Source organism: Dreissena polymorpha, chromosome 7 (genome assembly GCF_020536995.1).
Source record: "Dreissena polymorpha isolate Duluth1 chromosome 7, UMN_Dpol_1.0, whole genome shotgun sequence".
NCBI classification, from domain to species: domain Eukaryota; kingdom Metazoa; phylum Mollusca; class Bivalvia; order Myida; family Dreissenidae; genus Dreissena; species Dreissena polymorpha.
In genome coordinates, this window is record NC_068361.1 from 60,283,064 (window position 1) to 60,295,443 (window position 12,380).

At 35.8% G+C, this 12,380-nt stretch overlaps 1 protein-coding gene across 1 annotated transcript in view; it reads right to left on the reverse strand.

Moving 5' to 3' along the window:
• Positions 1 to 12,380, reverse strand: part of LOC127839751 (uncharacterized) — a 136,693-nt gene that overhangs the window by 34,572 nt on the left and 89,741 nt on the right. The window contains exons 47-55 of the mRNA XM_052368137.1: positions 9,904 to 9,985; positions 9,261 to 9,407; positions 8,668 to 8,832; positions 7,633 to 7,731; positions 6,369 to 6,463; positions 4,448 to 4,595; positions 2,215 to 2,332; positions 1,019 to 1,111; positions 486 to 588 (exon numbers count right to left, since the gene is read on the reverse strand). Coding sequence (XP_052224097.1) covers positions 486 to 588; positions 1,019 to 1,111; positions 2,215 to 2,332; positions 4,448 to 4,595; positions 6,369 to 6,463; positions 7,633 to 7,731; positions 8,668 to 8,832; positions 9,261 to 9,407; positions 9,904 to 9,985 — 1,050 coding nt within the window. The remainder of the gene's footprint in view (positions 1 to 485; positions 589 to 1,018; positions 1,112 to 2,214; positions 2,333 to 4,447; positions 4,596 to 6,368; positions 6,464 to 7,632; positions 7,732 to 8,667; positions 8,833 to 9,260; positions 9,408 to 9,903; positions 9,986 to 12,380) is intronic.

Consider the following 12,380-nt stretch of genomic DNA (forward strand, 5'->3'; position numbering starts at 1 on the left):
CTGCACTTCTCCTACTTGCCATCTGTTTATATTTAAAGTTTCAAGTAAATCCCTTCAGTAGATTTAGAGTTATGCTCTGGACAAAAATTTACTTTGAATAAAGTAAAGGGAGATAATTCAAAACTAAGGTATATAGAGTTATGGTTCTTAGTCACTGCACTTCTCCTACTTGCCATCTGTTTATATTTCAAGTAAATCCCTTCAGTAGATTTAGAGTTATGCTCCGGACAAAAATTTACTTTGAAATTATATAAAAGAGGAGATAATTCAAAAACTAAGGTAGACAGGGTTATGGTTCTTGGTCACTGCACTTCTCCTAGTTGCCATCTGTTTATATTTCAAGTTTCCAGTAAATCCTTCAGCAGTTTTAGAGCTATGCTCCAAACAAAGTTTCGGACGGACGGAAAGACGGATGGACAGGACCAATTACTATATCCCCTCCGAATTTTTTTTCGGCGAGGATAGAAAAACAAGAACTTTTATACCATTTAAAGCCTTTTCCCCGTAGATCTTCCAGCACTCGTAATGGCTGGATGTACAGGCTGTTGTCTAGGTTACTATCTGCTTCACAGAATGACACAAAGATATCTGTAAAGAGAAATTTTATGTTGTGAATTTTCTTTAATTAAGAAATTGTTAGTCAGTATTTGAGAGTCAGTATATCAATAAAATCTTAAATGGATATCAAAACACTAACAAATTCATTTTCTTGACTGCAGTGAGATACAAATCTTAATATTGCAAAGTCTTTCAAATTTAAGATAAAATGACAAACTGTTCTATTTTTTCAGCATTCCATATCTATTTACATCTTTAACTATATAATTCAGCTAAATGATAAATCCTAAATAAAAACAAATCAAAGAAGCTTATTTCAAACAGACTGTTAGTTTGATCTCTATTTATTTTATTAGAGGGTGGATGTGCTGTCTCAAAAGACAACAAACACTGGTCATTCACAGGAAACATGCTGGAAACCATCCTGCTACAAGACCAATTGCATATTGATGACACAAACCTGCAACTAGTTCCTTGTGAAGGTCACTCAGTCCTTGAACGACCTGCACCAGATGGACGTCAAAGTCATTGTGGCTGTCAGGTGGCAACAGGGCTGGAAGAAATAGCACAGTTGGTGTAAATGAGGCTTGTTCTTGGAAAACTGGGCTTAACCCTTTGCATGCTGGGAAATTTGTCGTCTGCTTAAATGTCGTCTGCAGAATTTCTAAAATTAGCATTTTCTTCGATTTTTTTCAAAGAATATTATCAGAATAGCAAACAGTTTGGATCCTGATGAGACGCCACGTTCTGTGGCGTCTCATCTGGATTCAAACTGTTTGCAAAGGCCTTCAAAATTCGGTTCCCGCACTGAAAGGGTTAATGCATGTGCGAAAAGTGTCATCCCAGATTAGCCTGAGAAATTTGCATTTTTGTTTAGAAGAGACCCCCTTGAAACCAAAAATTCCATGAAAGCAGAAAATATTGTCCCTGATAAGCCTGTGAAGACCGCGCAGGCTTTTCTCGGATGACACTTTACACATATGTAATTTAGCCAAGTTTTCCTAAATTCTGCGCAAATAAGATAACACATATGTTCACCACAGTTGCAAGGATGGATATCAGTTGACCACTCTTGTTAAATTGAGCCCCAAAATGTGTGGTGAGTTCTAGGATCATCTGATAAAACACATATGCCCTCTTTACAATACATATTGAAAGATAGAGGGTAAGCCTGTAGTTTAGTTTTGAAGTGGCTGATCAGCCAACAGCCCCATATGATTAACATTCCTCTTTGAGATCATTACATTTATATTGTGGTCTCGAATCATAATCTCAGGCCAACGCATTATAATTTCTCGCTTATGTCAACACGTCACTGTATGTGCTATAAAAAGGCCAATACCTCAATAAACTGAATATTTGTGTCTTGTTCTGAGAAAACTGGGCATAATGCATGTGCGTAAAGTGTCGTCCCAGATTAGCCCGTGGCTGTGCAGTCCGCACAGGCTAATCGGGGACAACACTTTCCGCTTTAACTAGATTTTCTGTAAAAAGGGACTTCCTTGAAACTAAAAATACCATTAAAGCGGAAAGTGTCGTCCCTGATAAGCCTGTGCAAACTGCACAGGCTAATCTGTGACGACACTTTACGCACATGCATTTTGAAAAATTTTCACAGAACAGGACACATTTAATCTTGAATGCTTCCTGACTTACTCTGCAATGTTACACAGGAGATGGTGTGGAAGTACTGTACACACTGCAGGAATGGGGCCTTCATGTCCAGTGCACGACGGATAGTGGACGCAGCAAACATGTGGCGGTCATTGACACCCTAGCCATGGAAATCCACATAGAGACAACAATTAAGACTGAATTCATGTAGGCATGAGACGTTAATATCTAAGGAAATCCATGCATACATTCTGCATGTATTTTCCGATCCAGTTAAATAGAGATACTACACATATAAGTTGTATACTTTCTCAAACTTTAAGTATATATCCACATGTCACAATAAGAAATATGGAAATTCAGTTTGTTTACGTGTATCTTGTAGTAAAAAAAAACATCATTTGAAAACAAAATTACAGACAGACACTGACTCTTAGACTGGGATTCTATGAGTATATAATAAAAACATACCGGTATTCTGAGTTTCTGAACAAAAGAGAACAACAGCTGTCAGAGGACAGCGCGCTCGACTATTCCAGTGCTTGACAGTATAACGTAAGCCATCATAGAGAAATTGTTCATATTCAATAAGGTCAAGGTAATATGGTCATATTCTAAGTGGAAGAGTACCATAATTGAAACATATTGATCGCTTATGTTTTAAAGAAGTTGTACTTTATATACAATTCTGAGTTCAAGTATATTTTCCACAATCTATTGAGCATTTGTAAAGACATAAAACAAACTAATAAGATTTTATTTCAAGTTTGATAGCAAAAGCTTGGGTGGGATGGTTGGACGGTCCTTCAAAAATAATAAATTATTTTTTTTATACCATGTTTCAAATATTAAAAAAATCCTTTTGGGTGTGTGTGTGTGGGGGGGGGGGGGGGGGGTGTTGAGAGGGAGGTATAATGTGTGTGTGTGGTAATCTATTAGATGATCTTTCAAAAAAAAAAGGAAAAAAAAATAAAATTTGGGGGGTGGGGGATTCTGGGGTGAGGCATGGAGATGGATTGGGTGGAGTCCATTGTGGTATGTCAGGTAAGTGTTGTTTTGTCAAAGTATGAATCAAATCTGATCATAAATAAAGAAGTTAATATGGATATTGATGCAAAATTCATTAATTTGACCTTGAGAGACTAGGTCATTAAAAGGTCAAGGTCAACTTGCCAGGTACAGCACCCTCATGATAGTAAGAAAATATTTGAAGTTTGAACGCAATAACCTTGATACTTCAGAAGTAAAAAGGATCTAACACCACATTAAACAAAATATTCAAAGTTACTATGACAAAAAGAGCCATAATTCTGTTAAAATGCCAACCAGAGTTATGCAACTTGCCCTGTACAGTTCCATTACGATAGTGAGCGAGTTTTCCAAATCTGAAAGCAATAGCTAAGACACTTTAGAGGAGTAAACTGGACCAAAAAAACAAAACTTAACCAAATGTTAAATTATCTAAGTATAAAAGGGGCCATAATTCTGTCAAAATGCCAGTCAGAGTTACATAACTTTGCATGCACAGTCCCCTTATGATAGTTAGTAAGTGTTGCAAGTAGGAAAGCAATAGCTTTGATACTTTAGGAATAAAGTGAACCTTAGATCACAAACTTAACCAAATTTTCTATTTTCTAAGTATTATAAGGGAACATAATTCTTACAAAATGCTTGTTACAATTGTCTGCTCTTGTTTATAGATTGGGGTCATGTTGGTAAAGAAGTATGCAAAATATAAAAGCAATATTAAAAGGTACATAGAAAATATTTGAGGTGGTACACAAACTTTAACGTAGATTTATCAATAATATGCATATTCTAAGTGAAAAAAGGGTCATAATTCTTACAAAATGCTTGATACAGTTGTCTGCTCCTGTTTATATGTTGGGGTCATGTTGGTAATGAAGTATGCAAAATATGAAAGCAATATGTCAAGGGACATAGGCAATATTTGAGGTGGTACGCAAACTTTAACATTCCAACGCTCACGGGAATGGGAATGCTGATGCCGGAGTGAGAAGGATAGCTCCACTATTTATTTTTCATATATAATAGTCGAGCTAAAAATGAAACCCTTTCCCCTTATATGGTATTTTTCATTTAAGAGAAGTCTCTTCGTATCAAAAACCCAGTTTGGACTGAAAGTTTTATCCATGATTAGACTGTGTGGGCTGCACAGGTTAATCTGGTACGGCACTTTATGCACATGTATTAAGCCCAGTTATCCCAGAATGAAGATCATTTAAAAGCCCCCACAGACTGCAGCTCCACTCACCATCCTCTGGCAGTCGGGGCAGGGCATGGTGAAGTCATATGTGATACCATTGAAGGACTCTGCAATCAGCCCCTCAAACACCTCATGAACCAGGAACTGGATGTTTTCAGGCCTTGGACCCTGGGCAAGTACCACCAGCTCAGTTTCCCTGGAAAAGGTGTAGTTTTTTTACTCTTTGTGACGTACATGTAGTGACATACTTAACATTGGACATAATCTTCAATTTAAAAGAACAGCAAAACCATGTATATATGTATAGCTGTTGGCAAATGATAATTAATTCACCTGGATAATTTCCGATATTTGCATTATAAAAGTATGAAAAATTAATCCCCAGTCTTTAATTTTCACAACTTTTGTTTAATTTTCTAAACATTTTTTGTTAAATTTGCGCATTTTACCATATATATGACCAACTTCTGTCTGGTGTTTCGGTGTATATAGCTAGTCACATGCTGTGTTATTTTAGTTACAGGACACCCCAGACAGCAAGAGAGATCCGCGTGTTTTTCCTAAAGTTACACGACTACCATAAGGATATTAAACTTGTTTATGGACTTAAACAGTGACGTATAGAAAAAGAATAAATTTCAATGGACTATTGTGTAAGTCTTTATTCCATCGAATAATGCTACACATTTTAGTATGTGAACACGAAATCTGCATGTTTCAATCTTCACTGTCCAGTCTTTGTGTGGTTTTTATGAAGTGGAACATTTGTGCATTAACCCTTTCAGTGCGGAAACCGAATTTTAAAGGCCTTTGCAAACAGTTTGGATCCAGATGAGACGCCACAGAACGTGGCGTCTCATCAGGATCCAAACTGTTTGCTATTCTGATAGTATTCTTTGAAAAAAATCGAAGAAAATGCTAATTTTAGAAATTCTGCAGACGACATTTTAGCAGACGACAAATTTCCCAGCATGCAAAGGGTTAAATCCGGATAATCTACCATATGATAGCTTTAATCTCTGCTAATGAATCATACCACTTTTGGAATAACCCTTTGACTCTATAGGTTCAAACGACACTGATCAGTTTAATTCATCAATTGAAGTTTCATATAAATAATTATAATTTACCTCATATAAATATGTCCTTCATTTTATATAAAACATGTTAAGGTCTAAAAATTACAATAGTGGCAATCAAATCAAGAGTATAATTATGGACACGTCATTATTTTCTTTATTTTATTATGTGATTTTGAAATGATTTTAAGTGTTTTAATTTTGTTTGTACATCCAGAGTATTATTGTGTCTGTTTTATAAATCTGCATTCTGCAGTAAAGTTACTTAGAAGACTTTCAATATAATGTTATTTTATAGTTGCTGTACATGCAACAGTTGGTATTGTTTGTTGAAAAAAAAACTAAATTGAGTAATTAAATACCTTTGTTGACCATATTAAGTTATCAGTAACATAATTATGTTTATAATCAATTTGCAACAAACACTGTAAGAGAATAAAAATTATATTTAAATAAAATTGTTACAAACCAAATATTTTTTTACTAAAATAAATATCATTTACTTCCATCAGAATTGATACCCTTTAAACTTCATGTTATCATTGTACTGAGCCTTAACCACAGAAAAGTGTACAGAACAGACAATTAATTGTGCCTCTTTCTGGGAAAATGGGGCTTAAAGAATGTGTGTAAAGTGTCATCCCAGATTAGGTTGTGCGATTTGCACAGGCTAATCAGGGATGACACTTTCTGCCTTTGTGGAATTTTTTGTTTAAAGGGAGGCCTCTATTACACCAAAATCCAGTTAAGGCGGAATGTGTAATGAATTATTAGCCTAAGCAGACTGCACATGCTAATCTGGGACGACTCTTTACACAAATGCATTAAGCCCTGTTTTCCCAGAATGAGGCTTTATTGGTTCCCAGGCACTGCAGAGTTAGAGAACTTACTTTGTCTGCTGTATGAGAGCCAGATGGACATTCTTCTTCAGGAAGGAGCCTTTCTTCCAAATCAAAGCACTGTCCGACAGCAAATGAAGACGAACCTGATATTGGAAGACAATAAAAGTATTCCATATTGCGCTAGACTTTGGAAAAAACACTTATTCTTGTTACAAACAATGCTGGTCCATTTTATCAACCATTTATTATATAATGTTAACGGTTGATGTGGTGTGGTTGTTTTTTACAGGATTACACAGTCATGGCTCAGGTAGGTTTGTACCAACCAGCAGATTAGTTTTTTTTTCTCCAAAAGCTAGCTCATGCAGGGATAAATGTTTTATGTACCGGAATTATTATTATTTTATTCCGTTTATGATCTTTGTTGCAAAATTGATATTTTCACAGTTCATGACACAATCCAACAAGACCAAGAATATGTGATCCACAAACACATGCTATTTGTTGGTACTAGATAGCCCATTTTAGGACAAGGTCAAGGTCATATTAAAAGTTGGCTGACATATATGCACAGGGTATGGTAATGAGCATGAACTCTGTAAGTATCAAACAACTGCTTTATGAAATGGTAAAATCGTGTTTACCTGTTACTTATGGCTAGTTTGTATGTCTAAATAAGGTCGAGGTCTTGGTAAACATAAGTTCAAAAGGGGATGGTCAAAAGCAAAAAATGTTTCTATCCAAGTATTTTGTTAAACATTAAAGAAATATTTTATTTATATTTAGTCAGAATTAATGTAGGTCAAAACGAAACAAAAATAAATAAATAAGAGCTACACACAAACATAATAACAACAATTGAAATTAATTAATATCACTACTTGTACAAGGTTTCATATTTTGGTTAGGTATTGATCATAATTAAGAGTGAATTTAAAAGCAGTCCTCAATTTAATTTCAATTCATTGGATTTAAAAGCAATTTTTTTTTCAAAACATGATTCAGCAATAAGAATACTGGTATTTCACAATTTAGAAAATATTACATCAACATTTGTCCAAATTGACCCTAGTAATTCGCTCTATACCTGAGCTCTGTTGAAGAGTCCCATGGGGAGATAACCAACTATATCTGAGCTCTGTTGAAGAGTCTCACAGGGGGGGGGGGGGGGTCAACCATACCTGAGCTCTGTTGAAGAGTCCCACAGGGAGGTAATCAACCATACGTGAGTTTGTTGAAGAGTCCCACAGGGAGGTAATCAACCATACCTGAGCTCTATTGAAGAGTCCCAAAGGGAGGTAATCAACCATACCTGAGCTCTGTTGAAGAGTCCCACAGGGAGGTAATCAAACTTGTACACCATCTTGGTCTCCTTGATGTCAGAATTCTTCTCAACTTTGGGCCAGTCAAACTGAGAAACATTACAGAATAACCATCACATATTTAGTGTATTGAGCATTTTTTTATATATAAACACAGTATTTATTCATTGTAAGTAGAGAGGTATTGTTCGAAACACAAGTTGCCTTAAAAATATTGGAATTAAAAATGACTGATGTTAGAGACATTAGTACCTATGTTTATTCTTACAGGTGGAACAAACTTTGTAAATTATACCACACTTTCAAAAACCCACTTGTTTAAATAATAAAATGATATTATTATAATTGACTATGCAAACAATATTTATATCAAACAACTGTAATCTATCACAATCCCTAAAACCAGTCTGAACCCTAAAACAAATCAAGGCCACAATGGTGAAGCATACTAGTATATGGTGTCTAAAGACTTGGACTCTGGTTTGATCCTCACTGAAAGATCATTTTTTTAAGATCTTTCATATTCCAAGAACTGGTTCTTCCCAGGAAACTGACTCTCGAGTGTCTCCACAGCCCTAACCCTTTGATGCAGTAGAGCTCAAGTCAACATGAACCGCACTCTGGAAAACCAGGCCCGTGTTCACAAAACATTTTTTTGCAATTGAAAATCGATTTTGCTTGTCATTGAAAATAGATTTCCACTGTTGTTGATAGGCAAAAATGAAAATCGATTTCAGTTAAAATCGATTTCCGATTGCAAAATCGTTTTGTGAAGACGGGGCCAGGCTTCATACATGTGTGCTAAGTGTTGTCCCAGATTAGCCTGTGCAGTCTTCACAGGCTAATCAGGGAGGACACTTTCTGCATATGGAATTATCCGTTAAAAGAAAGTCTCATCTAAACAAAAATCAAGTGAAAGTGGAAAGTGTACTTCGTATTAGCCTGTGTGGAATTAACGCTCTACCCACATGCATTAAGGCGAGTTTTCAAAAGGCTCCCATCAATATGTTTCGACTTAATCAAACCTTAGGCCTGGTTTCTGGTAACAGGCAGGGCACCAGGTTGACCCCTTGATCTGGGAGTTCAAATGTGAGATCAAACTCCTCAGTGAGACGGAGCAGCCAATCGTGCAAGCCTTTGTTGTACCCGGACCAGACCTCACCGATGTCCGAGTGCTTCAGACGTCCTTCCTGAAACATGCACATAACAGTCAACTGACCTTTTACATTTCTTGCCAACAACATTTAAGTATTGTCAGAACCCTTGGCATCCATTTTACCTTGATTGCATTAAAAGACTTAATCTTATGTCTTTTGCATTAAAGATGAAGTTTTAGATATAGTGAACGGGGCTTAATGCCTCTCTCTTGGAAAATAAGGCTTAATGCATGTGCGTAAAGTGTCAACCCAGATAAGCCTGTGAAGTTCTTACAGGCTAATAAGGGACAAAACTCTTCGCTTTACAGGAGTTTTTCATTTAAAAAGGCTCTTCTTAACCCAAATCCATTCAAGACGGAATGTGTCATCCCTGATAAATCTGCGCAGACTGTACAGGCCAATCTTGGATGGCTCCTTTCCAGCTATATAAAACAGAAGTTTTAAACGCCAACTTCATGTACCTGGATAGCCTGGTTCTTGACTGAGACAACACATGACATGACGTCCACAATCCACTGCGGGTTAATTACCACCTTAGACTTTAGGTACTCATTGCTGAAGTACTGCACACTGCCAAGGTCATGGAGAAACTGCACTGCCTGGAAAATCTGTAAAAAAAATAGAACCTTTATAATTTATTTTCTATGACATACTGGTACAATGCAAACATAAACAGTACCAACAAAAAGCAACAAAAACCTGTAAATCATGACAGGTTATATATTATGGATAAGCAGCCCTCTACACGTGTCTTCAAAGCATGAATTATTCTCCTTGATAAATGAGGCAATCCGTCAATACCCAACAATTATCGAGATATAACCCTTGTGAGTTGTTTTACGAAGTAATTCAATTATAGTTTACTAAGCGAAGGCTTACAAAATTTGGCTACTGCAAATAAAATTTTAACTGATGCACAGTTCGGTTTCAAGCAGGGTTATTACAGTTGACTCTACTTAGGCAAAAAGGAACTTACTTAATAAAGATTTTCCATGAGACTAGCTGCACCCAAAATAAGTATGACATATGTGTGATTTTCAATTCATTTGAATAAAGACAATTGTCAAGTGATAAGTGACTCAAATGAGATTTACACAGCTATACCTCTGATGAAGAGAAAATTCCAGAGTTGTTGGCTATAGCCTCAATTTGGTTATATGGAACAATATCTGTAGTCTTCTTTAATCTGAAAACAAATGAAAACTATGCTTTTATTTAAACACTTTCCCACTTTAAATCAAAGTAAAAATGGTTATGTGCAAACAGCATAAAACCAGAACAGCCTGCTAGTAACTCGCAGTCTGTTCAGGTTTTATGCTGTTTGCTGGTCATCAGTATCTAAGGGTTGGAAATGAAGCCTTTAAAACTGGAATCTAGTAAGAAAGGTCTTTAATTAAATTTAATTTTCTAAGGGACTACAAATGTGTGAACATATGTATCTAAGTGGTAAAGGGTTAAACACTTTAAGATTTCCAAGATATAACCAGCATTTTCTGCCTATGGGTGGGTAGAAAATGAAATGTAAGCAGTCTCCAAATAATATTGTATCCTATTGCACAAATTGCATTTAAATGAATTAACAAGATAAGTATTGATGCAAAGCATCATAGGGCATCTGGATTTTCAGTGTAAAAGGTACACAATGAAGTTACATGGAACGATTTTTTTTCTACTGTAAATATTGATATATAGGCCAATTATTTTAAACAAAATAGAAAAAGATGTCTGTCCGTGCACAATTTTTGTCCGGGCTATTTCTCAGCAACTAATGACCGGAATTCAATGAAACTTTATGGGAAGCTTCACTACCAAGAGGAGATGTGCATATTTTCAGCGGGTTCTGGTCGGATGATTTTTCACAGAGTTATGGCCCTTTGAAATTTTCTTTAAAAAAATTCTTGTCCCCCAACTACTGTGTCCTCAAGACGTTTCCTTTTATCTTAATATATAGTGCAATATTGTGACAAAAAAAAACTATGGGGAGCATCACCCATCTCCGACGGTTTCTTGTTTTTACTGTGTAGGTTTTAAAAAATCTGCTTCACCTTGTAAGCGTAATTTCATACTTTTCTCAACTTCAAGGGGAGATGATTCTGAACTTATTCTTACGTTGCTCATTTACAATAGGGGTTGAGCACTCATCGATATGAAAACACTGTAAAAGTTTTAATGTGTTTACCAACCCCCCCCCCCCACCCTCTCACACATATATTTCATGGGCATAATAAAAACAAAAAATGGTTACAATAAAACAGCATTTAAACTAAAATGTCTACATCAAAACAAAAAGTTAACATAGAACACAAATAAAATAATTTGATTCTACTGGCCCGGGCTCGAACCTTGGGCCTCTCACATGTGAAGCGAGCGTGTAACCACTACACTACAGAACAGCTTGAAAAATCACCTTCTAACTAAGATTTTAATAAGCTATTAATAGTCGGTTCAAATGTAAACCCGGAAGTTTAAACGCTGGATAGTGAGCGGGGTTAAAGGTCCATACCAAAGGGTCCATACCACTGGCACGATACGGGTCAAGCCTGCGGCCTTCTATATGTGGTTCTTAAAAAAAACAACCTGTAGGAGGACTTGATAGTCATGAAACTGGAATGCTGTGATGGTGCTTCCCGTTGATATGCGGCTGCTTCCTTTATCAAGACTCATTATTACAATTAATAATACGTGTCGCGCTTTGCGCTCTATATCGCCTTTATTAGTAACTAGGTGGTTGCTATGATAGTGGAACACAGAAGTTTTGTTTTTATACAAAACCAGAAAGTTTCACCAGTTCGCATATTTGCCCAGTCCCTGTGATCTTTTATTATTGCCCAGTCCCTGTGATCAGTTATTTATTAAAAGAATTAGCTTTGCATTATTGGCAATAAATGTTGTAGTAAATGTAATAGGCACAAATGCAGTACTTATTTACACTAATTTACACAAAAAATCACCACTTTGCAAGATATTTTGACAACAAAAATATATACATTGATCCGTAAAATAACTTCTCCTCCCATATGTGAAAAAAAAACGTATTACATACTAGTTGCCGCACTTAAGTGCGACGCCAACAATATTGCCAAAGGAATAACATTAATAACTTTAATATAATGGACACTCAGCTTTCCTCTTTTTTAGCCAAAATATTATTTATCGCAACTTTATAACATGACCTACCCTCCAGGAGTGAAATAACGTAATGCTCAATTTTGTTTATTACATGGGTATTATTACACTAGTTATATAACTGTGAAATGACGTCATTTTTTTACGAAATGACGTCATTATTCCAGCGAATTTCTTCAGTTTAACTTTTTTACAATGTGAATTAACGGTGAAAAGAGTATAAAATAAAAAGAAAATTTGTTGGTCAGGTTATAAATAGAATCTTAGATTCGTGGTCATTTTGTATCGAATTTATTAAACTCATCATCTAAATAAAGATAAAAACTCGGCAAGCCTCGTTTTTATCTTTATTTAGATGACTTGTTTAATAAATTCAATACGAAACGACCACTCATGCAAGATCCTATATTTTTTTAGTAGAGGCAAATAATTATAAGATAAATGCAGCACATAGT